Source organism: Mustela lutreola, chromosome 12 (genome assembly GCF_030435805.1).
Source record: "Mustela lutreola isolate mMusLut2 chromosome 12, mMusLut2.pri, whole genome shotgun sequence".
Lineage (NCBI taxonomy): Eukaryota > Metazoa > Chordata > Mammalia > Carnivora > Mustelidae > Mustela > Mustela lutreola.
The window spans coordinates 32,091,165-32,118,485 of NC_081301.1; the positions used below are offsets into that span (position 1 = coordinate 32,091,165).

Genomic DNA, 27,321 nt, shown 5'->3' on the forward strand with positions numbered 1-27,321 from the left:
TTGATGGACATCTAGGTTCTTTCCATAGTTTGGCTATTGTGGACATTGCTGCTATAAACATTCGGGTGCATGTGTCCCTTTGGATCACTACATTTGTATCTTTAGGGTAAATACCCAATAGTGCAATTGCTGGGTCATAGGGCAGTTCTATTTTCAACATTTTGAGGAACCTCCATGCTGTTTTCCAGAGTGGCTGCACTAGCTTGCATTCCCACCAACAGTGTAGGAGGGTTCCCCTTTCTCCGCATCCTCGCCAGCATCTGTCATTTCCTGACTTGTTGATTTTAGCCATTCTGACTGGTGTGAGGTGATATCTCATTGTGGTTTTGATTTGTATTTCCCTGATGCCGAGTGATATGGAGCACTTTTTCATGTGTCTGTTCGCCATCTGGATGTCTTCTTTGCAGAAATGTCTGTTCATGTCTTCTGCCCATTTCTTGATTGGATTATTTGTTCTTTGGGTGTTGAGTTTGCTAAGTTCTTTATAGATTCTGGACACTAGTCCTTTATCTGATATGTCGTTTGCAAATATCTTCTCCCATTCTGTCAGTTGTCTTTTGATTTTGTTAACTGTTTCCTTTGCTGTGCAAAAGCTTTTGATCTTGATGAAATCCCAATAGTTCATTTTTTCCCTTGCTTCCCTTGCCTTTTGCGTTGTTCCTAGGAAGATGTTGCTGCGGCAGAGGTCGAAGAGGTTGCTGCCCGTGTTCTCCTCAAGGATTTTGATGGATTCCTTTCGTACATTGAGGTCCTTCATCCATTTTGAGTCTATTTTTGTGTGTGGTGTAAGGAAATGGTCCAATTTCATTTTTCTGCATGTGGCTGTCCAATTTTCCCAGCACCATTTATTGAAAAGGCTGTCTTTTTTCCATTGGACATTCTTTCCTGCTTTGTCGAAGATTAGTTGACCATAGAGTTGAGGGTCTATTTCTGGGCTCTCTATTCTGTTCCATTGATCTATGTGTCTGTTTTTGTGCCAGTACCATGCTGTCTTGATGATGACAGCTTTGTAATAGAGCTTGAAGTCCGGAATTGTGATGCCACCAACGTTGGCTTTCTTTTTCAATATCCCTTTGGCTATTCGAGGTCTTTTCTGGTTCCATATAAATTTTAGAATTATTTGTTCCATTTCTTTGAAAAAGATGGATGGTACTTTGATAGGAATTGCATTAAATGTGTAGATTGCTTTAGGTAGCATAGACATTTTCACAATATTTATTCTTCCAATCCAGGAGCATGGAACATTTTTCCATTTCTTTGTGTCTTCCTCAATTTCTTTCATGAGTACTTTATAGTTTTCCGAGTATAGATTCTGTGTCTCTTTGGTTAGGTTTATTCCTAGGTATCTTATGGTTTTGGATGCAATTGTAAATGGGATTGACTCCTTAATATCTCTTTCTTCTGTCTTGCTGTTGGTGTAGAGAAATGCAACTGATTTCTGTGCATTGATTTTATATCCTGACACTTTACTGAATTCCTGTATAAGTTCTAGCAGTTTTGGAGTGGAGTCTTTTGGGTTTTCCACATATAGTATCATATCATCTGCGAAGAGTGATAATTTGACTTCTTCTTTGCCGATTTGGATGCCTTTAATTTCCTTTTGTTGTCTGATTGCTGAGGCTAGGACCTCTAGTACGATGTTGAATAGCAGTGGTGATAATGGACATCCCTGCCGTGTTCCTGACCTTAGCGGAAAAGCTTTCAGTTTTTCTCCATTGAGAATGATATTTGTGGTGGGTTTTTCATAGATGGCTTTGATGATATTGAGGTATGTGCCCTCTATCCCTACACTTTGAAGAGTTTTGATCAGGAAGGGATGTTGTACTTTGTCAAATGCTTTTTCAGCATCTATTGAGAGTATCATATGGTTCTTGTTCTTACTTTTATTGATGTGTTGTATCACATTGACTGATTTGCGGATGTTGAACCAACCTTGCAGCCCTGGAATAAATCCCACTTGGTCGTGGTGAATAATCTTTTTAATGTACTGTTGAATCCGATTGGCTAGTATTTTGTTGAGTATTTTCGCATCTGTGTTCATCAAGGATATCGGTCTATAGCTCTCTTTTTTGGTGGGATCCTTGTCTGGTTTTGGGATCAAGGTGATGCTGGCCTCATAAAATGAGTTTGGAAGTTTTCCTTCCATTTCTATTTTTTGGAACAGTTTCAGGAGAATAGGAATTAGTTCTTCTTTAAATGTTTGGTAGAATTCCCCCGGGAAGCCATCTGGCCCTGGGCTTTTGTTTGTTTGGAGATTTTTAATGACTGTTTCAATCTCCTTACTGGTTATGGGTCTGTTCAGGCTTTCTATTTCTTCATGGTTCAGTTGTGGTAGTTTATATGTTTCTAGGAATGCATCCATTTCTTCCAGATTGTCAAATTTATTGCCGTAGAGTTGCTCATAGTATGTTCTTATAATAGTTTGTATTTCCTTGGTGTTAGTTGTGATCTCTCCTCTTTCATTCATGATTTTATTTATTTGGGTCCTTTCTCTTTTCTTTTTGATAAGTCGGGCCAGGGGTTTATCAATTTTATTAATTCTTTCAAAGAACCAGCTCCTAGTTTCGTTGATTTGTTCTATTGTTTTTTTGGTTTCTATTTCATTGATTTCTGCTCTGATCTTTATGATTTCTCTTCTCCTGCTGGGCTTAGGGTTTCTTTCTTGTTCTTTCTCCAGCTCCTTTAGGTGTAGGGTTAGGTTGTGTACCTGAGACCTTTCTTGTTTCTTGAGAAAGGCTTGTACCGCTATATATTTTCCTCTCAGGACTGCCTTTGTTGTGTCCCACAGATTTTGAACCGTTGTATTTTCATTATCATTTGTTTCCATGATTTTTTTCAATTCTTCTTTAATTTCCCGGTTGACCCATTCATTCTTTAGAAGGATACTGTTTAGTCTCCATGTATTTGGGTTCTTTCCAAACTTCCTTTTGTGGTTGAGTTCTAGCTTTAGAGCATTGTGGTCTGAAAATATGCAGGGAATGATCCCAATCTTTTGATACCGGTTGAGTCCTGATTTAGGACCGAGGATGTGATCTATTCTGGAGAATGTTCCATGTGCACTAGAGAAGAATGTGTATTCTGTTGCTTTGGGATGAAATATTCTGAATATATCTGTGATGTCCATCTGGTCCAATGTGTCATTTAAGGCCTTTATTTCCTTGCTGATCTTTTGCTTGGATGACCTGTCCATTTCAGTGAGGGAAGTGTTAAAGTCCCCTACTATTATTGTATTGTTGTTGATGTTGGGTTTTTTTTTTGTTTTTGTTTTGTTTTTTAAATTTTTCAAACGTTCTGCAATAAGCCTATATTACCTGGATCATGCAAAAAAATCAAATGTTTAATTTTTTAGTTTATTTTATTTTTTTTACTCTGATCTTTGTTATCAAACTTTTAATTTTTTTAAAACAGAGAGAGTCCCTTGAGCACAGCGCCTCCTGCTGTCTGCTGCCTGCTGGCCCTGGGATGTTCAGCTAGATAGAAGCAGCACCTACCTGGTTCTGACCCATTCCGTGACAGAGATATAGAAGGACCTGGTGTCCCATGATCTGGTTTTCGTTGGGAGGGTTATAGTCAAAGCAGTAGTCTTTCAGTCCTTTGTTCTGCAGCTAAACAAAACACAAAGGTGGCATTTTGGTCCAGATTTATATGCAACAACAGATCCCACCCAAAGTTCTGAGAGTAATGACCCCATTAGAAAGCAGTTTCTGCCTCGAGAACTGGATTTAATGGGAAGAGTCCCTGACATTTCGAGGTCTGAAAGTGCCTTCCCATTCTATGCCATAGGCAAGAAGCATAACCCCCGTTTTAAGATGCTAGATCTGAGTTGCAGACAGTTTAACTCTTTATGGCCTCAAAGCTCCTATCTCTCCAGTTCTTGTTAGTGCAGCCTTTTGGCTACACTAGTCCAAGCATAGCTGGGTTGTTGCCTCACACATGTACCAAGGACTCCTGCAAGAATGCATCTGCAAAAAGATACCCTGATTGAGAGACTCAACAGCCCCCAGATTAGAAGCACACGATTCTAGGCTACAAGAAACAGCATAATACAGAGCTGATGACTTGCCCAAAGTCACGCAAGTATAGACACCCAAGTCTGAATCCGGGACCTCAGCTCCCAAGTCCAGTGCTCTCTCCATCACTCGACGCAGTCTATCTAATGTCATCTCTGAGGTACCTCTTAGATCTAAAACCCTTCAAACATTCTAAGAGCAAAAAACCAAGCTCCCTCTTCCCTTTCAGGAGCCTCTAGGGAAAGACACACACCTTTCTAAACCCCTTTCTGGAGAGTTCAAAGACCCCTCAATGAACTCCTTGTGAACCCCACCCCTGCCCTGGCCCTTGTCCACCCTTGACTAGGCTGTTTCCGAAGACAAGACTCAGCCATATAGAAAGAAGTTTCCAGGGGCGCCTGGGTGGCTCAGTTGGTTGAGCAACTGCCTTCGGCTCAGGTCACGGTCCTGGGTCCTGGAGTCCCGGGATCGAGTCCTGCATCAGGCTCCCAGCTCCATGGGGAGTCTGCTTCTCCCTCTGACCTTCTCGCCTCTCATGTTCTCTCTCACTGTCTCTCTCTCAAATAAATAAATAAAAATCTAAAAAAAAAAAAGAAAGAAAGAAAGAAAGAAGTTTCCACAATCCACCAGCTTATAAATCACAGACTTCCATGTTGAGACTCTTTGCTTTGTGAAGGAATCTGGGAATAGGACCATGTTTAGAATAATCAGAGCATCTTAGGCTTGGAAGGGTTCAAATGTCATCTAGCTATGTCTTGACCACCAAAGGACATTGACCTCAAATGAATTCCCTATGTTCAGAAAGATTTGGAAGAAACTACAAAAACACTAAAGGAGGTTGGGAGCCTCTAATGATTAAAACTGAGATTAAATAAGCCAGCTGTATCCTGTTGATGAGACATAGAAAAAATGATATTAAGTGACTTTAGAACATACCATTTTTTTAGACTATCTCGTATTTGATTACATTTCCTTAGTGAACTATATTCTGCAAACAAATAGATCTGCAAAGAAATCTTAAACCTCATTCAGTATCACACTGTCAGTGTGTTATTATTTTGAAACTACTTTAAATAAAAGTTTAAGATAGGGGTGCCTGGGTGGCTCAGAGGGTTAAGCCTCAGGTCATGATCTGCGGGCCCTGGGATAGAGCCCCTGCATCAGGCTCTTTGCTCAGCAGGGAGCCTATTCCCCACCCTCTCTCTGCCTGCCTCTCTGCCTACTTGTGATCTCTGTCTGTCAAATAAAATCTTTAAAAATAAAAAATAAAAAAAGTTTAAGATAAAGCAAATAAGTTATATGTGGATATTTCTTAAAAATTAGATTTTCAGTGTAAGAAAAAAGAAATACAAGTATTGGGGTACCTGGTAGTTCAGTTGGTTAAGCATCTGCCTTCGATTCAGATCATGATCCCAGAGTCCTGGGATCGAGCCTCACATCAGGCTCCCTGCTCAGTGGGGAGCCTGCTTCTCCCTCTCTCTCTGCCCCTCTCCCTGCTTGTGCTTATGCTCTCTCTCTCTCTCTCTCTCTCTGTCAAATAAATAAATAAAATCTTTAAAAAGAAGAAGAAATACAAGTGTAATATCAAAGAAGAAAAAGATCCTGTAAGATTACATTTGAATTTGAGATATCAGTATGAGTTCACAATTTGTTTCTCAAAAATACACATTTCCTTTCTCTGCCTACTGAAAAGCTATAGTGCTGGGTTGTCCCACATGGTACCCACTGGCGGCATGTGGCCCAGGGCACCTGATGGGGCTAAGTCCACACTGAGACACGCTGTAAAGATAAAATACACCGCAGATTTCAAGACTCAGTGTGAAAACAAGTGTTAAAACTAATAATATTGGGGGTATACTGAATGAAAATACATTATAAGCTTTACTTGCTCCTTTTTTTAAAACATGGCTACTAAAAAATGTCCCATTATTTATGTGGCTAGCATTGGGTTTCGGTTGTGGTGTGTGCTCTTGAGACAAAGGCCTTCACTGGCATCCAGACTGTGGGCTCTGACCACTGCCCCCACAGAAAGTGTTGGGGCTTCTGGGAAGGACGGCAGCAGGGATGGAGAAGACAAGTGTGGCCAGAATCAAGGAGGCGATCAAACCAACAGAAGGGGTCAAGATTCTAGAAGCCAAAAGAAAGAGATTCTCACTAGCCAAAGACAGGCAACCTGAGCAGTTGAAAGAAAACACACACACACGCACACACACACACACACACATGCGCGCGCGCACACACCCACCAGACTAATTGACAGAAGCCCATTGGCCGTATAAAAGCCCGTTGGTTTACAATGTTGCTAAAGAAAAAAAGCCAAAATGCAAATGAGCCAACAAACAGACAAAAACAACCCATTCCATTCCGTCTGCCCCACTGGAGCAAACTGGAGCGCTAACTCTTACCCTGAAAACAGGCAAATAAAGAGAAAGACTGAAAAATGGTTTACGCCTTTTCTGAATGAACTCTAAATTTCGTAGACACCAAACTTTCCTGGTTAGCGAGGGAACATTCTTCTTTACAGAAGAATCTCAGCTCATGGTGCAGAAGGAACGAAAACACTAGAAAAAGCCCCGATTGGCAATGCCATTTGCAATACGGGTCTAGGGCTCACTTGCGCAGCACATATGCTAAAATTAGAATGATGTGGAGAAGATCACGGTGGGCCCTGCTTCAGGATGACAAGCAAATTTGTGAAACCTTCCATATTTAAGAATAAATATGAGCCTAGGCCATGACTGTCAACAGCCACCAGAAACATGAGACAGAAGGCTGAATGGCCCCTGAGAGCAGCTGGTCCGGGGGGGCCTCCCTTGTCACTAGAGGCAGGAGACCAGAGGTGAGGTGCTCCCACTGTTGACGCAGTTGGAACCCAGAGTGCATCCAGGAAGTGTCCTTGCCATAAAAGGTCGATTCCCACTCCAGTCAAGGCTTTAGACGTCATTTTTAGTTTAAGAAGGGTGGGTGAGAGAGGTACCATTTAAAAGATCCCCACAGGGAGATAATGAGGTAACCCCAAGGGTGAGACTTTCTACAGGAAAACAGATGCTGGGGTTTTTTTGGTTTTTGTTTTGTTTTGTTTTGTTTTTTAACAGTTAACAGCTAAAGGATTTTCATTTTCACAATGAAAATTGAATTTAATGCATTAATGGCCTGCTCTGTATTTATTTTTTGTGTGTGATTATTTATTTAATGTCCACCTCCCTCATAGACAATACACTTCTTGAAGGTGGGGTAGTGGTTGTCCTTCCACCATCAAACCCCGATGCCCAGAGCAGTGCCTAGCACAGGGTAAACTCCATGTAAATGTTAAAGTTGGGGTATTCTGAAAGTTACAGACACTCTTGAGAAATACAAATACATTGGGTGAATGAAAATTTCATCAAAAGAGCCAGAGATTTAGAAACAGTCAAGAGACCCCACCTATTAGGGAGATAGTTGTTCACGGTGTTTGCTTTTATGTTTTTTAGGTGACTGAAGATGTAATTGGTTCTGATTTAGCTCAGTTACTGAGAACTCACATTCCATGCAATGTGCTTGCAATTCTCTCTCTCTTTTTAGTTTCAGAGGTAGAATTTAGTGATTCATCAGTCTCTTATAAGACCCAGTGCTCATTATATCATGTGCCCTCCTTGATGTCCATCACCCAAAAGCCCCATCCCCCAACCCTCCTCCCCTCCAGCAACCCGCAGTTTGTTTTCTAGAGTTAAAAGTCTCTTACAGTTTGCCTCCCTTTCTGTTTTCATCTTACTTTATTTTTCCTTTTCTTCCCCATGTTCATCTTGTTTCTTAAATTCCACGTATGAGTGAAATTATATAATTGTCTTTCTCTGATTAACTTATTTCACTTAGCTTAATACCTTCTAGTTCATTGCAGAAGTCAAGATTTCACTATTTTTGATGGCCGAGTAATATTCCAATCAATATATATATGCACACACCACATATGCTTTATCCATTCAGCTATCAATGGACATCTGGGCTCTTTCCATAGTTTGGCTGTTGTGGACATTGTTGCTGCTTTGTGGACATGTGCCCCTTCGAATCACTATGTTTGTATCCTTCAGATAAATAGTAGTGCAATTGCTGGGTCATAGGGTAGCTCTGTTTTTAACTTTTTTAAAAAATATTTTATTTATTTAATAGACAGCAATCACAAGTAGGCAGAGAAAGAGGAGAAAGCAGGCTCCCTGCTGAGCAGAGAGCCCGATGGGGCTCGATCCCAGGACCCTGAGATCATGACCTGAGCCGAAGGCAGAGGCTTTAACCCACTGAGCCACCCAGGCGCCCATTTGTTTGTTTGTTTTTTAAGATTTTATTTATTTATTTGACAGACAGAGATCACAAGTAGGCAGAGAGGCAGGCAGAGAGAGAGAGAGGAAGCAGGCTCCCCGAGGAGCAGAGAGCCTGATGCGGGGCTTGATCCCAGGATCCTGGGATCATGAACTGAGCCAAAGGCAGAGGCTTTAACCCACTGAGCCACCCAGGCACCCCCAGGCGCCTCTGTTTTTAACTTTTTCCTGTTTTTAAACTTCTGCGGAACCTCCATACTGTTTTCCAAAGTGGCTGCACAAGCTTGCATTCCCACCAACAGTGTAGGAGGGTTCCCCTTTCTCCACATCCTTGCCAACACCTGTTGTTTCCTAGGATTTTGATGGATTCCTGTCTCACATTGAAGTCTTTCATCCATTTTAAGTTTATCTTTATGTATGGTATAGGAAAACGGTCCCGTTTCATTCTTCTGCATGTGGCTGTCCAATTTTCCCAACACCATTTGTTGAAGAGAATAGCTTTTTCTCTACTGGATATTCTTTCCTATTTTGTCTAAGATTAGTTGGTCATAGGGTGTCCTGCTTTGCATTTATCAAAGACTTCCAGAATCGAACACAGGCACTTCTGATCAACATGACACAGGAGACCTCCCTAAGTTGGTGTATTTCCTCCCAAAAGCCAAAGGCACTGGACATTTTAGTTGACTTCATCCCAGAAACATTTCTTTCAGGTTCTTTAAAATAACAGAAGTGACACATCTCCCTCCATTACTGCCTTTATGAATCCCTGAGTAGGACATTATTAACTGGTCCAGCCACTGAACACTGAAGCGAGGTGACTGCCACTGGACATGGAAGCACTAAGTGAGCCTCCGTCTCCTCATCTATAAAATGGGAAGTTTATACTCACCAGTTTGGAGGTGGCTTCTAGTACTGCCATTTTGGACCCGAGGCCCAGACATGGGGAGAAGGAAAGACAGTGCCTGAATGCAGGAGGGTAGGGAGGGAGAGGGAGGCAGCAGTCCCCGTAAAGGGGCCTTTCTTGGCCAAGATTTGTTGATCAAGAAACTCCCAGCCCGCCACACGCCCGCCTCACTCACCATCCCGAAGAAGCCAGGCCGGTCCTCAGGCACGTGCAGTTCTGGGTACACGTTCTCCAAGAACCACCTAAAGTCCTTACACTGGAGCTTTGCACGGAGCTGCTTCCTCTCTGTCACATCCCCAAAGGGTTCCTGAGAAAACAGCAAAGACAGTGAGTCCCTGCGGCCCCCTCTCCACGGACGCTCCCTTCCTTGGCAGCACTGAGCACCTCTGGAGCGCCAGGCCCCACACAGGCTCAGAGGCTCAGACCAGCCTCAGACACAGCTGCCGCTCCCCGGCAGCCGAGACGGTCCCACAAATGACTGCCTTCTCAGGGGTCCTCGCTTGAGGGAGGCGCAGCCAGCTACACAACACAAAGCACCTGGTGATGAAGTCAGGGAGCCTCCAGGTCCTGGGGCCACGCTGGGTTCTGGGCCTGCACGTCAGTGAGCAGGTGATCCCAGACCAGCGACCACCTGCAGAGCATGTACACCAGGACCTTCTGGACGACTGATACCTGAGCGTGCACTTTCAAACACAGGTCAAGCATCCTCCATGTCATCACGCTCAAAGACCTCATGTGCTCAACATACTGACGTTGAAACATATACTTGGAGTGGCGAGCGCAAAGCGTCGCGATGATAAATACTGGCGGGAGGTCAGTTTTCTGCACCAGACCAAGGATTGAGAACTTCCCTGTAACTGAATAAAAGTAAGCGTCTACTGAGCATGGCCAGAGGCACAAAGCCGAGGGCTGACATGTTACCGCCCCTGCCCCATGATGCTGGAGTATCAAAATGTGACAAGCTAGATAACAAGATGGTAATGATAGAAAACTGGCTGAGTAAAATTTCAGATTTTTACTTATTTCCCAGCGGTTCTTTCTTTGGTGAGTCACAGGGTCCTCCCCTTCAACCAGATGCCCATTTTAATGCTGGGTCCCAGGCATCCAGACCAAAGGGATATGCCGTGACCCTATGTTATTCTTTGGGAATCCTCAGGAAGAGGGAACTGGGGCTTCCAGCCTGGGTTAGAGGAAGGAGCTAATGTTTCTATCCTGTGGCCGTGGGTAGGACAGAGGAAGCCATGACCCTGGCGTCCAGAGGCGGAGAACGGCCAAGGAGCGGGGGCAGGATCGGGGCAGCTTCACAGGGCTCAGCAGAGCAGGGAGAGGATCCATGGGAAGGCACACACCCCAGGCCCAGATCTGTCTGCATCGCCCCCAAGGCCTTGGGCAAGTTCTCTGAGCTTCCCTTCTGTCATCTAAAAAATGAGAGTTTCACAACTATCCTGAAGGGCTCGCTAAGGATTCAGAAGAAGAGATTTTCCTCAAGTGGTCAGAATCGAGAGTGCTTACAACACATCTCATCTTGCCAAGCAGCCCCCTGAGTTACGCTGACACAGGTGGGCACCCTGTGCCGGGGCCTGTGGAGAGCTGGCCCGTGCAGAGGCAGTAGACCTATTCGCTGAAATGTCTTTGCAACCCTAATATCACTATTTGTGGTTCCACACCTTCTCTGTCACTCGCAGACATGAGCAGAGTGGCCAGAAATCACAATCACCGCACGGGACGTTCCTAGCCGAGGTCACGTCTCAGTTCCCGTACTGTCAACAAGTGTCCCGTTTGGGATCTGCCTAGTGCCACATCTTCCAGGTTTTGCCACTCTGGTTTGGTGACATCACTGTTCAAAAGCCCTGCCAAGCACCATGCTGGAGGGCTGGCTAGCATTCCTAGGTTCAAGAAGGCCACGCTGGGCCTGACAGAGAAATTACATGGGTGAGATGGGCTTCGCTCGGGCACATGTTACAGCTGTTTGGCCATGAGTCTGGTTGTAAAGAATCAACAATATGTAGGTCATAATGTCTTTCAACAGAAATACACATGAAACCCAGTTAGGCGTTGATCAGCGGGCAAAAACGTCAAGCCATGGGAGGCATGCAGGAACCTAGCCCCACAGTTCCCCGGGAGCAGTGTGGTTCAGTAGTCTGGAAATCAGGGTTGGTGATGACTGCACAGACCATCATTACTGTGACTAATGGGAGGAATAAGGGGTTCCCAGACCTGTATCATGGGTGTTTGAGTCAGTCTCTATTTCTGGAGCCAGTTCACTGGGGGTGGGGAAGCCAGAATCGGCTGCTTTGGTTTGGAGATGGCCAGCCGGGGTGGGGGGGCCACAGGCGGGCAGGGGAACTCACCAAGCGGGCGTGCGGGTTGCGATGGTAGTAGAGCTCTTTAAATTCATCCATCCACACTTCGGCGGCTCGGACGCAGTTGGCCAGAGCCTTGTTGCGGGAGTAGGGAGCTTGCTTGGGGAAAACGTGGCCAACGTGTGAGCAGGGGTGTGTTTCCAGGGTCCCACCGCACTGCCAGATCTGTGCACAGAGCAGGGAGGAGGCCGGCGAGTGAGTGGGGGGTGGGCTGTGGGTCCACAATGCCCGCAGCCAGGAGGCCAGGCACATAGATGTCACGATGAACACAGCCAGGGCCTCACCCTGGACAGGAGGCCACCTCCCCAGCTCATGCAGAACACAGTCAAAGAGCAAGAACATAGCCCTGAAGATGAATAGGCCATCAGAAGCGAGCCCTTGCAGTCCATGCACTAGAGCTCATGCACTTGACCCAAGGAGCCCCCATAGCTGACCTCACCAGGAACCCATTTACTCATCATGTAAAACACAGGCTCTTTACCTGGTCTCCTAGCCACAGAAGATAGGAAAGCAGCAAGTAAGAAGAGAGGTTTGGAAGGGAGAAAGGAAGAACTTCTAGAAGTAGGCAGAGCAGCCTGACACCTAGGGAAGAGGCAGAAAGACCATTAAAAGCACACCCAACACCTCACCAGGCTGCCTTGTCTGAGAGCATTTCATGCCAGGGACAGATGGTTGGGAATACCCCACTGTCCCCAGGATGTGTGACCAGGGATAGGATCTGGTACTTAAAATGTGGGATGTGAGTCTCTGGGGGCGGGCCAATTCTTATGAAACTCTTTCAAAGCAGGAGACATTATTGAAACTTAAAATTTTTCTATTAGGAGCACCTGGGATACTCAGTGCGTTAAGCCTCTGCCTTCGGCTCAGGTCATGATTTCAGGATTCTGGCATTGAGCCCTATATCAGGCTCTCTGCTCAGCAGGGAGCCTGCTTTCTGCCCCCCCCCACTTGTGATCTCTCTATCAAATAAATAAAATCTACAGAAAAATGACTTTTTTCTGTTAAAAAGTACAGACACTGACATAAACTTTTGATACTTTAAAATGCAGGATTTGGTGAACTGGAAATCACATTGAAATGTTAGTGGTCTCTCTAAGGGGCATCTAGGGGTCACATGCAGCAGAACTAGTAGGTGGGCTTGTTCCAAAAAGCAGATTCCTGGTCCCAACTGAAAATCCGTCAAAGCTGACTTTCTGGGGACTGTACATATAAATCTGCCTTTTTAGCAAGTCTCCCTGACAATTTTCATGTGTGGCCAAGCTGGAAAGTTACTGCACCAAACAGGGTACTTCATGAGTAATTAAGCAAATCAAGGTTCCCAAAGATGGGGTCAGGAGGCAGGGGCCTGTGTTTGCACTCACTGTTTGGGTGACCCTGACCCCATCACCTCCCCCATCTGGGCCCCAGTTCCTCCCTGTTGTAGTGGGAGAAAAGAACTAGGTGACTTCTCAAGGGAGAGGTTTCCTTGCCCCAAATCTATGAAAAGTTCATAAGGTTCAAACAAGAAGACAAGCATATTTATAGGATGTCTATGCCACTACTATCGTATTTCAGGACTGGTAGATAAAATTTGCCAACATGAAGGAAAAGTCCACCAGGGTCTCCTAGCAAATCCCAACATTCCCCAAGAGAGAGAGATTGAGAGAGAGAGAGAGAAAGAGAGAACAGGTTAAGAATGAGTCCAAAGAGAAAACTGGAATACTTACCCTAAAGGAGAATTCCAGGTTTTCTCCGCCCCAAACTTCCATTCCTGTATCATAAGACCCCAGATACTCAAAATATTTCTTACTCACAGCAAACAGCCCTCCAGCCATCGTTGGAGACCTAGAAGAGTGTGAGAACCATATTGCGATGTGAATGATGGCAGGAAGCCAGCACAGTTGAACTCCTGCCTGCCCCAAGCCCTCTGGCTGCCCATCCGTCTCTAAGCACACCCTGAGTTCATGCTCTGTGCCAGGCTCTAAGCTGAGCCTGGAGGCAGAGATGTACCTCACGGTCCCTGCTCTGGGGAAGCTCATGGACATCTCAACCAGCACTGTGTGAGAGCACCCTGGTCAAGCCAGAGTCCCGGGGGCACACAGAGGGAGGCCTGGGGCAGATGGATAGGGCCCAGCCTGAGGAACACAGGGGAGATGGCGGAGAAGAGGAATGGAATGGTTCTTCAAGAAGACACCAGCATGAGCCGAGGCCTGAGGGTGAGAGAAAACCTCATCCTTCTAGAAGTACAGACAAGGAGAGTCAAGGAGAGAGAAGTGCTCGCCAAGAAGTTGGCTAGTGGCCTTGCTTCAGTGGACTTGGCCGTACAGTCACAGGGAGGGCAATCACAGCTGCCCTTAGGGCTATCGAAGACCATGGAAGGCAACGCTGTCATCTTAAAGCTCCCTAGGGCCTGTTCCTCTTCTGCACGAGTGGCCTCTTCTCCAGGACCCAGATGGCCAGCACTGGCCTGCTTCTTCACCCGGGCCTGATGTTCCAGAAAGGGCCCAAGGCTTCCGTCCTACCACAGCAGAAAGCTGTAGGGTCAACACACCAGGAGACGCAGATACAAAAGGACACATTCGGAAATGGAGAACTAAACTTCATTAAGAGCCTGACTGTCTACAGATGTTAAGATCTTCCAGCCGCAATCCTGGCCCCTGACACAGTATTGGCTTTCCCTGTGCTCTCTGTGCTGGCCCAACAGGAAAAGGACAGCAAGATTCCTTGTAGAAGGGAAGGCTCTAGACTACACGGCTTTTCCAAGTGTGTTCATCCTAAAAGTCTGAGAAGGAGGCAGAGTGGACATGCTGGTATCTATTTCACAGGTGAGGAAACTGAGGCCCAGGGATATTATAGGAAGGGAAGGGGAGTTGGCCATGACATCCCTGAGTACCCGTGTGTGTGTAATGGGGTTGGGGAGGGGACCATGGGAGTTCAGGTCAGCGTCCCAAGCTGTTTAGGTGAACCTAGATAGGATCCTTCCTACTCTGAGCCTCAGTTTACAAATCTGTTCAGTGAAAGTTTGGGTAGGATGTCCCTCAGGACTCCCGAAGCTTGGGCATCACCTAATCTCTCCCTCCCCCATTCTCCTTCAGTCTCTTGCAAACTTCCACTGCAACATCCCCAGAGTCCTTCACTTCCTTCCATCTTCTCCTGCACCATCCCTTCTGACTGGAAGACTACGATGCCTCCTAATGATGTTGCTGCCCTCTGCCCCACCCCCTGCAGGCCCCTCACCGCGTGGCATCCAGCAACCTTTAAAGAATGCAACAGGCAATGGTCATTTCCAGTTCAAATCCTTCCAGCAGCTTCTACCCTCTCAGGGTAAAGTCCAAAGCCCTGTTCTTGGCCTTCCAGGCTGGAAATGACTTGGCCCCATTCATCTCTCTTCCCCCATCTCTCAACACCATTCCCACAGGTGTTTTCCTCTGCTCAGCAGTGAGTCATCTCAGGGTCAGAGCTCAGGTAGAAGATCCAGAAGCCCACTTACCAAACAAGGGTGCTGATAGGGTGCTGATCTAAGACACCATTTCCAGCTCCGTTCACCAGCAATAAAGCTGATGTTTGCCCTCCATCCTCCTCATTCCCATATCTGCCTCCCATTTGGTCCTGAACTAGGAAGGGGAGGAAGAAGCCATGCTATCACATCAAGACCTCAATGAAGGAGAGAGCAACTGAGCCCCCTTTAAGCCCACTCTACTCAGAGCCAGACTTACTCACTGGTCAAAGGTGGCCCATTCAGTCCCAGGTCCACCCAGTTGAAAAAGCGCCTGACACCATGTCCTCAAAATGTTAAGCCTGAAATTATCATATGACCCACCAATTGCACTCCTAGGTATACACCCCAAAAAACTGATAACGAGGACTCAAACAGATAACAGTATCCCAACATCCACAGCAGCCCTGTTTACAATAACCAAAAGGTAGAAACAACCCAAGGGTCGGTCAGCAGGTGGGTGGATAATCAAACATGGGTGTATATACAGTGGAATATTATTCAGCCATGAAGAAGAAATGGAGTTCTAGAAGAACCTTGAAAACGTGGTGTTAAGTAAAGGAAGCCGGACACAAAAGGACAAGTGTTGTGTGATCCCACTTATATGAGCAATCTAGACTAGAGAAATCCATAGGGACAAAAAGTAGAATAGTAGTTACCAGGGGTTAGAGAAGAGAAAGGGAAGCCATTGCTTGATGGATATAGAGTTTCTGGACAGGACAATGAAAATGTCCTGGAAGTATATAGAGGTGATGGTTGTACAATATCGTGAATGTGCTTGATGACACTAAACTGACACTTAAAAACAGTGAAAGTGGGAAATTTTATATTATACACATTCTACCACAGTTTTTTAAATAAGTAAATCAATCAATAAAGTATACCAATATAAAATTCATGTGTGGAGCAAAGCCTTTTTTTTTTTTTTAAGATTCTATTTATTTATTTATTTATTTATTTATTTGAGAGAGAGAGTGAGAGAGAGCATGAGAGGGGAGAGGGTCAGAGGGAGAAGCAGACTCCCCGTGGAGCTGGAAGCCTAACGAGGGACTCAATGCCAGGACTCCAGGACCATGACCTGAGCCAAAAGCAGTCGCTTAACCACCCAGGTGCCCTGCAGCAAAGCTTTTTAATAAAAGTAAACAACTGCTCTGGAGAAAACGAGGGAGCAAGAGCCAACCTGCCCTCCCAGAGGCCCTCCCTGACATGACAGCCAGACGCAACAAGGCCCGCTCCAAGAGTGAGCGCCCAGAAGTCCCCCCTCACCTGATGACATCGATGGGGGACCGCATCCGCACCCTCTCCCTCTCGGGGACCACATGCCACGTGAACACCAGCCTCCAGTCGAAGCCGCCAATCTGAGGCTCCCCAGGGTTGCCCAGGTACTCAAACGTGTTCCAGTCAATCACATCGATCACGGGGCACACCACCGCTGACTCTTCTTCACCAATCCTGTGAACACCAGGACGCGCCCCGTGTGCCTCTCCGTGCAGACAGGTGGCCAGGGAATGAGAAGGGAGCTTGGGGATGAGATCACTTCCCCCTTCCACGAGGAAGGAGGAACACCTGTGTGAGAAAGGCCTGCGGCACATCCCACCCTGAAAGGTGTTCATCAGAGGGATTGCTCGGGTGACAGGGGAAGCTGAGGAAGGAAGGATTCTGGTCTGAAGACGGAAGATCCCACAGCTTTCATGTTCTGATTCTGTCTATGGCTCTGCTGCATAAACTCAAGTCCCTCCATGAAAGTCGAGACATGTGAAAACCAAAGATCACTTTTAGAACAGAAAATAGACTTCCAGTGTCTAAAGACAGCAAGAAGTTTCTTCATGTAATCACAATGAAACATCTTCATGTTAAGAAATAATTATCCCACTTCAGAACAGAGATGCGTCCAGACCAGGGGATCAGCTTTGGAGTTAGAAAAAAAATGTGAATCCTGCCTCTTATTTGCTATGTGACCTTAGCCAAGTCACCTAACCTCTCTGAGCCTATTGCCCATAGGTAACACAGCCGCATCAATACCTACTCAGGGGGTTAATGGAAGGACTCCCTAAGGGAATGTTTGTAAAAGATGACTGACAGAGAGCCTGGATCTACTGCTATTCTTTTAATTCTTGTTACTGTGAAATGTTACATGGTATTAAAGCGAGAAACACTGACTTCCCACTGAGGGTATCAGCCCACATGTCTGCTTCAGCTGCTCTCCCCAGTCATGACTGCAGACCCAAGTGTCCTTCAGCACGCTGCCACATCGTGTGGGTACTCTGTATTTGATGACACATCCAGGTAAGAGGAGTTGAGACTGAGCTGTGTGTGAACACTGGATTTCTCTAGGTTCCATTTCGGGGGGTTTTCTCTGGTGTCTGAGACCTAAAAATCCTAAGTCCCACAGAATAATGGTGTGAAGAAACAGAGATAAAGTAGACTCGAGCTTTAAGAGTCCTTAGAATAATACCAGAAAGTTAGTGGTGTGAATACCACACTTTGGTAAGAATTATAGTATTAGGTGAAATTGCACTGTTCGCGATAGACAGTATGAATAAAATCTGTGAATTCTCTAAAGCGAGGAAGACGCAGACCAGGTACTACTAATACCCAATTCTTTCAATAAACTGAGGGTGCTCTTAAAAGGTTTGAAGGGACCAATGGCAGACCCACTGGGTAGGTTCAAAGAAGCTGCTTAGCCCCTGGCACAGACAAGAACTTGTGACTTGCAATCAAGCTGGTCGGAGCCAAGGGGAGCCAAATTTTTACAGGAAAAGGAAAACTGGGGAGAGCCAGCATTGGCAGAAAGGCCCCTGGAGCAGAGTCGCACAATGAGCAGGCCCAGTAGCAGTGTGCACCACGGTGGGGGAAGGGGGGGGAACAAGGGGGTGTGCTACTGGCATCTGGGGCTAAACCATTCTTTGTTGTGTAGGGCTGAGCTGCACACCGTGGGCTGTCCGGTATCCCTAGTCCACAGCTCAGAAATTACCAGGAGCTTGGGAACCAAAGATCTATTCCAAAAGCCCCAGAGGAACAGGGTTACTGTTCTTGTTGAACAGTCTAAGGGACTAGTATGTGCCAACTCTGGTGCCCGCCTAGGTCCCTGGGAGCTTCAGAAACACCCAGAAGCCCAAGCCTACCCTCAGAGATTCAGATCCAAAGAGTCTGCCATGAGAACAGGAGCGGGTATATTTTACAAATTCCCCAGGTGGGGTGCTTTTGTATAGAGATATGGAACAAGGACTTATCTATGGGGAGGGCTGCCTTGCTGCCTCCCGGGGATGGGCGGGAGCAGAATTCTGGGAAGCATTAGCACATTGCTGCCTTTAGACTGGCCTCAAGGTAGCCATCTGTGTGCACAGTGGGGAGGAGGTGAAGGCCAAACCCACCAATCCAGGTTCCAGAGGAAACTCTTAGCTGTTACCATGTTCTAAACACCCTCAGACTCCATCACAGGCCAGGGAAACCCTGGGTTCCTGCTGCTAGTGAAGCTCAGCAGAGCTGAGGAGGAGAAAGAGGCAGCTGTGGCACCCACAGAAGACAGGACCAAGGATGGCAGAAGTAGCAGAATAGTGGGGAGCCTGGTCTCACACAGGAAGAGAGCTCAGTGGGTCCCCAGTTCTTCCAGCAGACTCTGGCACCAAAGCACTTGAGCCCACAGGAAAACAGTCTGCCAACTGCGGAGACCCTGGTCCTCCCAACCCTTCACCTGCTCCACAGGGAGGGACCAGAGGCAGACCCCCCCCCACCTTGACCTTGACCCTTCCTCCTCAACCTGGCAGAGCTCCGAGTCAGCCAGTCCAGCTCCTGACTGCTATGATACAGAATCGGGAGCACGGGGAGAGAAAGAGGGATGAGAACAAAAGTGGAGGCCCGGTGACAGTAGTTTTGGAGGACAGGCAGATTGGGAGGGTCAGGGGAACATGCCATGGGACAACAGGAGACATGTCCTTGAAGATAGGGCTGTATTATGACTTTTCATAGCTCCATAAATATATATATATATATATATATATATATATATATATATATAATATATACTTATATATATATATATAAAAAACTCTATTTTATGACTATGCTGATATAAGGACAAACACCATCCAGGCTAAATTCATTAATGTGCAGTCATTATTGATACTCATTTTTTTTCCTTCTGAAAAAAATTACTGTAAAAACATTTTGGGTGTCTGTTAAAGGTTCATGGGTCCTAAGCATTGTAGGCATGGGGTATAATGGATAAGACAGCCTTGCTTGAAGGAAATATGCCAAAATATATATTCTTAAACCATGTGATTCTATGTGATTGATATTTTTTTTTCTTCCACAGTAAACATATAAAATAAGTAGGAATAAAAGAAACACTAATAAGGCCTCCTACATGCTAGCATGTTCAAAGGACTGTGTATATGTATTAATTCATTGAATGGCCTCTGCAGCCCTGTGGGGCAAGGGCTGTTATCACGCACAGTGACAGAGGACTGCCCAAGGGCCTTCTGAACCCAGGTGCCCGGCAGCCCCTTATGCCCAGGTAAGAAGTTTCTGCTTCTGCACCATGTGCAGCCCCCGCCCACACCGCTCACCTCTGCAGCAGCGGCTCGAGCCAACCCTCGTGGCACTCACAGTGGCAGTCCAGGAAGGTCAGCACTTCACCCTTCGCCGCAGAAGCGCCCAGAAGCCGGGCTCGCACCAGGCCCTCCCTCTTGTTGGCGCGGATCAGACGCACCTTGGGCAGGCTGGACAGCTCATTGGCCAAGCGCTCCTTCAGGTGCTCTGGGGAGGCAAGCCAGAGAAGCAGGGTCACCCCCACACAACCCATGCCCTTCCAGGGCCCTGCTATCCCAAAAAAGAAAACTGAACAGTTCAGACAGAAGCCTCCTTTGCCCTGCACCTGGGATGCCCTCAGCTCACCCAGAACAGAGGCTGGACGCACAGCAAGGCCAGGGGAGGCTGAGAGAGAACGAGGCAGAAGAAGTCCAGAACTCCCCCAATGCTCCCCTTCAGCACCATGCACACTGAGTTATGTGCTTGAAATGGGTGCATGTGGTATGTGGATGTGTCTCAGCAAAGTCGTTACCCCCTCAAGAACACATCACACCCTGACTTGTGAACATTTAAAAATAAAGAACAGGGGACGCCTGGGTGGCTCAGTTGGTTAAGCAGCTGCCTTCGGCTCAGGTCATGATCCCAGGGTCCTGGGATCGAGTCCCACATCGGGCTCCTTGCTCGGCAGGGAGCCTGCCTCTGCCTCTGCCTGCCTCTTTGTCTGCCTATGCTCGCTCTCTCTCCCTCTGTCTCTGGCAAATAAATAAATAAAATCTTTTAAAAAATAAATAAATAAAAAATAAAAAAAATAAAGAACAGAAAAACTGCCCAACCACAATTTTTCAGAAAAACTGGTTCAATATAAATTTGGTTTCCTTATGTTAATTATGTAATATGTTATAAAATTTTAATTTATATGGAATTGTGTTAACAAATCTTATTTATATTTCTGTTAACATAAATTTTCTCAGGAGCACATTTCCCTGGACACAGTAATAGGAGTAATAACAGCAGTTCACAGCAGAGGGCCTCCTGTGCTAATTACCATCTAGGGGATTTCTCTCCAAGTCACGCAAGTCTTCTAACTTTCCCATGAGGTAGGTACTACAATGATCCCCATTTATAGATGAGAACACTGAGGCCAGAGGGGCTAAGTAATGTGTCAAATTCCCAGAACATGTGAGCTAAGGAACCAGGATTTTAACCCGGTGGCCCTGGCTTGAATCCACAGGCTTAACGCTGCCTCCCAGAGCTTTCTTGTATACTCTCTCGTCCTTGTGAAACAAATCCAGAATTTGTTAGGAGGACATGTTCATTGCATTCTACAGAAGAGGAAAGAAGGCTTTAGAAGTTGAAAAGTCGTGGAGTGTCTGGGTGGCTCAGTTGGTTAAGCATCTGCCTTCACCTAAGGTCATGATCCCAGGGTCCTGGGATCGAGTCCTGCATTGGGCTCCCTGCTTCTCCCTCTCTCTCTGCCTATGGTTTCTACTGCTTGTGTTCTCTCTCTCTTTGTCAAATAAATAAAATGTTTTTAAAAAATTAAAGCTCAATAGGTTGTGCCCACAGCGAGGACTGGCCCCCGGACTTGTGACTCCACACACATCAGGGGCTGGAGGCCCTGGTTCACACCCCTCCATGGGTCACGTTGGAGGTAGGTGGGAACCCGTTGGGCAAACGAAAAATAAGAAAATCCCACATGAATGTGGACTTTGTTTGAAAGTCCTCAATCATCATCAAAAGGGAAAATTTTATGAACTGTTCTAGGTTGCTTCAGTTTGTAAAAATGTTTCTCTAAATATTCCTGACACGTAAAAATAAATAAATAAATAAAGCATTCAATGGTTGATTTTTTTAAAAAAAAAATCCTAAATACAACTGCAAATAAGCTGCCAGCACAAATAAGGGAGGTGACTTCTAAGCAAAGCTAATTGGAAACACATGAAAATCACAGGTGCAATAAAATCACACGAAAAACACGAAATCGCAGGTGCAATAAAAAGGGGAAGGAAGGAAGGAAGGAGAGAGAAAGAGAGAGAGAGAGAGAAAGGAAGAAAATGCATGTGTAGCCTCCCTGCACCTTTATGGATTACGACTGTCTGAAGTGTCTTCCCACGCCCTGGAGGGCAGACACCCCTTCCTCCTGCAGAGAGGGCAGCAGGAGGGAGAGGAGGGGCAGGGCAGGGCTCCTATCACATTACAGGCTGGGGGGCAAGCTGCCCACTCTACAAGTCACCAGGATGGGGAGGGAAGCCTCAGCCCCAGGGCACCCTTGCTGGAACCGCTCGGGGAGGGCTTCATCCCACACCCCGGCCCCCTGAGGAGCTGTTCCATCCCATGAGGATAAAATAAATAATCTGATTTTTGCTTCTGAACGAGTACCTTTCTGAAATGTTTTCGCCACCCTACAGCTTTTTAATATTTCATAAAATTACAAGGTACCATTTAACAAACACTAACAATACGCCAGGTGCTGACCTAGCCCGTGACCCGCCCTTATCTCAATCCTCGAAATGACCCCATGAGGAGGTCGGAACTGTTACCCCACTTGACTGGGGCTGAGGCCAAGGTTGACACTGGACTTGCTCAAGGCTGCGTAGCTGCAAGGTGTTGGAGCTGGGATGCCCGTGCAGTGCGACCCAGAACCAGAACCAATGCAGATTTAAAACAGCCCTGGGAGGAAAGGACCAGAAAACGGAGATGCGTACCTACTATGTGCCGGCTGACACGGGGTTCTGTTCTGTGCACAATCTCATTTATTCTTTGCCGCTCTCTGATATAAGCGTGGAAAAACCCATTAACAGATAAGAAACTGAGGCTCAGAAAAGACAAGTGGCCCATCTCAGGTGTCATGACAGGTTCTTGGTAAAGCTCACCTCAGTCCCAGGTACCCTGACTCCAGAGCTCAGTGCCCAGTGGGCATCACTCAGTATGAAACCCCAGCCTCGCCCCCATGCTGTCACGGAGAAGGCCAGCTGAGGCCTGACACACACTGTCCCCGTGGGTGCACACAGCCACGCATCACATAGGCTACTGTCCCCAGCCTCCCTTGCAGCTAGGTATGGCCAAGTGAGCCCGTTCTGCTCGGTGGGATATGAGGACAGCTTCCAGGCCTGGCTCCCCAGCCCCTGGAAACCCTTCTGCTAGTGAGAGAGAGCAGAAGGTGAAGAGCCAGCAGGGGGCATGCAGACAAGACCACACAACACCCTTGAGAAAGTGGAGCGACAGGACGGAAGCAGCTGGGGCCCTGACACTGTAAAGCCCACCAAGCCCACCACACCAGCCCTCGACCGTTATGCAGATGTGTGATATGAGAGACGTCAATTTTTATCCCATGAAAATTACTGTTATTTTGAGTCTCTATGCGAGCAGCCAAACACACCCACCAGTTAGGACACATACTCCAGGCTTTGAAGTCAGACAGCCCCGGCCCAGAGCCCAAGGCAGCCGATGCCCAGGAAGCAGGAGCAGGATGCCCTTCTGCCTGGCCCAGGGATGGTCATTTGGCTTGAAATGGGCTACGGCCTTGACATTTCCCCTCAGCTGAACTTAGGGGCCCTCATTCACCTCATCATGTGGCACGTGGCATGACCACAGCCTCTCCGCACCAACCATCCATCGGCGATGCCCCACAGGGCAGAACAGCCCAAGACCCAGTGACCTTCCTGTTCCCCCAACAGCCCTCGGACAGCTCCCATCAGCCTCATATTGAAGCCTGGTGACTTCAAGAGCCCAACTGGCCTGGTCTCGCCCACCCTTGCAACCGCATCTCCCATGTCGCCTCCCCACTGGCCAATGGTCGCCCCGAGGAATGCCTGCTCACCCCAGCTCCTGCCTGCACCTGCGGCTTCTGGGCTGCCTCCTCTACATCCTAGCTTTTGGCTTAAGACCACCTCCTCCAGGAGGCTTCTTGGCTTCCACCAGCTGGAGGAGGGCCTGTGCCCAAGCTCCACTTCCTCTCCTGCTCCCACTTTTGTTTCGCAGCACTCTCCACCTGGCTGCATTACATTTGCTATATTATTATGTCACGCTATGCTATTTTACATTGTGTTGTCTTACGTTATTCTTTACACATTCCCGGACCATCTCCACCCACCAGAATGTGAGTTTATGAGAGCAGGGACTTGTGTTTCCCACAGAATCCCTGGTGCCTCGAACAGTGCCTTGCACACAGGAGAAACTCAAAAAGTGTTCACTGATTAAATAAGGGCCAGCCCTGGATTGCATGTAAATTATGGACCCCAGGTCATTGGTAGGGATGCCGGCAGCCTCTCAGTTCTTCTCTTGTTTGGGCTGCACCCCCCCACACACCTTTTTAAGACTTATTTATTTATTTATTTGAGAGAAAGAGAGAGAGGCACGTGGGGGAGAGGGAGAGACAGAATCCCAAGCAGACTCCCTGCAGAGCACGGAGCCTCATGCCAGACTTCATCTCAGGACTCTGAGATCATGACTTGAACTGAAATCAAGAGTCAGACGCCCAACCGACTGAGCCACCTAAGCATCCCCAGGGCTGACCGTTTTTTTATCTCATCTCAAACTCAACACATACAAAGCCAAATGCCCCTCTTCCTCTCCCAGGCCTGTCTCTCCTGCCTTGGGTGGCTTTTCCAGCTCTGAGACAGCACCACCACTCACCCAGAGATCTGCAGACGTCATGTCTCAAATGTCCCTCCTGCCCCTCCCCTCTACTCCCACTTGACTCCCAGCCTCCCTCTCTCCCCTGGGCCAGCCCGATAGCCCCTGGCCTCCCTGCAGAGCTCCACTGCACACCATTCTCCACCCACAGGTATCTCGGGCCTAGAGGGATCCCTCAAAGGGCAAAACTGCTCTCCTGCTTAAAATCCCACCTTTGCTCTCCCTGCTCTCAGGACAAAGTCCCGATCTGACCTCAGGTCTAATGCCTGCATCCTTCCCCACATCTCACATTCCTCCTTTGCCTGTTCCCCATGAAGCAGCTGCTCCTCCAGCCTTCCTGAATGAGTGGCAGGTGCCATACAACCCAGGCGACGCCATGCCTCCGAGGCTTTCTACCTTCTGTGCCTCTACTCAGAACCTCCCTCCACCTTTGCTGCCCACAAACTGCTCACTCTTCAAGACGTAAGGTTGGCCCTCTTCCCAAGTGCCCTATCTCCTGCAGCACCATGTGGCAGAGCTGTCACCACCCCTCTAGCCCCAGCAGGCTCTGAGCCCCCTGAGAGCAAGAGCCAGGTCCAGGGGGACACAGGAAGCCTGTTCTGCCCAGACCTGTTCCACCCCCCTCTGAAGTCATGCTTTGGCCTCCCAGGCACCGCCACAGAACGCCAGGCCCCTCCAGGAGCCCGTGGCAGGAGCTTACCTCTATCACTGTAGTCATCTACAAGAATGACTTCTTCCAGCAGGATATCCGGGGATGTCTCGAGGACACTATAGACTGTCCGGAGGAGGGTTGACCAGGCTTCGTTATAAAACGCTATGATGACAGATGTCGTGGGAAGGTGATCATAATCATATTTCTTCTCTTTGCACCTGCAGATACAAGACAGCTTGTATCAAGAACAATCCAGAACAATCAAGAACACACTGCATACCAGGGGTGATGGGGAGGGAGGCGCCAAGGGGACACGGGTCACGGTCTCAAGGTCTCCTTCCGGGAATGGAAAATCATCTGCTACCATCTTCCAGAGCCCCCCGTGTTCCACTAGGAGCTTTAGCAGATTCTAAGAAAGGTTCAAAAATGATACCCTATAAGCTTGAACTGTGGGACTCTGTTTTTAAGCTTTAGAGCAATTTTCAGATTTGAGCGACACACAAGCTAAGCAGACCAGAAGAGAGGGAGACTGCCACTTCCCCCTCTTCAACCACTCTCTTGCCTGTCTGCTCCCTTCCAACCCCATGGCTAACTGCCAGGCCTGTGCTCAGACCGTGCCCTCTGCCTGGAACATCCTTCCCTCATTTCTCTACCTGGCAAATTCTCTGTCCTCCTTCTGTTCCCCAGACCCGTGGGTGCAGGCAGCTGCTGGCTGCAAGAGGGGCCTCAGCCAGGCATCCCTTTCAGCGGGTGTCACCGCACTCTGGCTGCTGGCTGGAGTCTCACTGCTCTCCCCAGCACCCTCCCACACCCCGGCCGCACCTCTGCTCCCATAGGCCCTGTGCGGAACGCAGAAACTGGAGCCGCCGCTAGAATGCTAGAACAGTCTGGAAGGGTTCCGGAGAGGACCCTGACTACTCCCCATCTAGTACCCATGTCACCCCTCAGTCCACTCTGTGGCGGCCTCGAAAGTACAAGTGAGGGGATATGCCCTGACTGGCAGTGATAGGAACCAATAAGCTTCCTTCCTCTTTCTTTAGTAGGGTTTCCTGTTACTTTACAGGGAAGTTACCCTACTTGACAGAGAATTCTCTCCTCGGAGTAGCTAATGATAAACTTCCAGGTCATCCCAGGGATTGGGCTGTGCCTGGAACTCATCAGCAAGAAGTGAGAGGGGAGGAACAGAAGCCCAAAAGGGGCACCCGCAGGACCCCGGGGCTGGAAGGGGGGATGGCGGGGCCGCTGGCAATGCAAGAAGGGCATGCAGGCTGAAGACCAGTCAGGCGGCCTGGGCAGAAAGGGAAGGCCTCAAAGACAGGCCGTGGGCACATCCAAGAGACGCAGAAGCTAGCAGGGTGAGGAGTGAAGCCAGCTGTGTGGGCTGTCCACCAGGGACCAGGCGATATACCAGTGGGGCCTTACCAGTGAGTCACCAAATATTTCCTGATTGCCTACTATGTGCTGGATTTAAAACAACAACAACAACTCCCCTGCTCCCACAGAGCTTACATGCAAGGGGACAATAATCAAGTAAGCAAACATATCAATAATTTCAGGAGGTGATGGTGATGGGAAGAAAAGCAGGATGTGAAACAGAGCAACTGTTGCGGGGAGTGGGAAGGGGGGAGGGGAGTAACCACCGAAGAGGTAATCAGGGAGGGCCTCTTAGAGGAGGTGACATTGAGGATGGGGCCTGAATAATGAGGGACCCAGTCCTGCAAAAAGCAGAGAAAAAGCCCTTTACATATACACTTTGTTTCTTTGTGGGTTTTCTCCTTTTATTTCATTATCAACATTTTCAAACATACCAACAGTAGAGAGAATATTGTAAGAAACTCCCGGGACCTTTTGCCTGACACCAACAATTCTCAATGCACAGTCCATCTTGCTTCATCTAAGCTCTGCCTCATTCCCTCCATCCCGACTAGTGCTAAGCAAAACCCAGCACAGCACAGCATCCATAAATATTTCAACAGACCTAAGGGATAGGGACTCTTTTTTTTAAATAATAAAACTGAAAACCCTTAAAAAACAAGTGATTCCTTATTGCTACCATAGATTATAGATCTCCAATCTACAATATTTCATAAAAATTAAGATGCCCATGGTTGGAAGACACAGCATTCTTTAAAGAATCTCTAAGGACACATGTTGCCTACCTGCAGGATGTCTTGGTTTTAAGATGTCTACAAATCTCAGAAATGTTTAAATATGAAAAAATGACTTATAATTAATGACATGTAATACCTGAACTCAAAAACACTTGCTACGTTGGCATTCATTGAGACTAGGCTCAGCGAGGTGAATAACTTGGGCAGTTCACAGAACGCCTGAGGGTCTGTACCTGGCTGAGGTCCTTGGGCCCAGGGCCCTTGTCCGAGGATTCTGGCTTGCTCCTGCCCCCCAGGACGCTCAGCTAAAGATCCCAACACCATCCCTCCCTGCCTAGCCCTCCTTCTG

General features: G+C 47.4%; 1 protein-coding gene and 1 non-coding gene across 3 annotated transcripts in view; one reads left to right on the forward strand and one right to left on the reverse strand.

Moving 5' to 3' along the window:
• The window catches only part of GALNT12 (polypeptide N-acetylgalactosaminyltransferase 12), a 42,111-nt gene that overhangs the window by 4,025 nt on the left and 10,765 nt on the right, over positions 1-27,321 (reverse strand). Inside the window, exons 2-8 of one of the 2 annotated variants that reach the window (XM_059142120.1) lie at positions 24,910-25,079; positions 19,613-19,802; positions 16,311-16,496; positions 13,276-13,393; positions 11,558-11,734; positions 9,382-9,513; positions 3,492-3,605 (exon numbers count right to left, since the gene is read on the reverse strand). In XM_059142120.1, coding sequence (XP_058998103.1) covers positions 3,492-3,605; positions 9,382-9,513; positions 11,558-11,734; positions 13,276-13,393; positions 16,311-16,496; positions 19,613-19,802; positions 24,910-25,079 — 1,087 coding nt within the window. The remainder of the gene's footprint in view (positions 1-3,491; positions 3,606-9,381; positions 9,514-11,557; positions 11,735-13,275; positions 13,394-16,310; positions 16,497-19,612; positions 19,803-24,909; positions 25,080-27,321) is intronic. The other variant, XM_059142121.1, reaches the window with a different exon arrangement.
• LOC131813377 (U6 spliceosomal RNA) lies at positions 6,617-6,723 on the forward strand. The gene has a single exon (XR_009346783.1). It is a non-coding gene; the product is annotated as a U6 spliceosomal RNA (small nuclear RNA).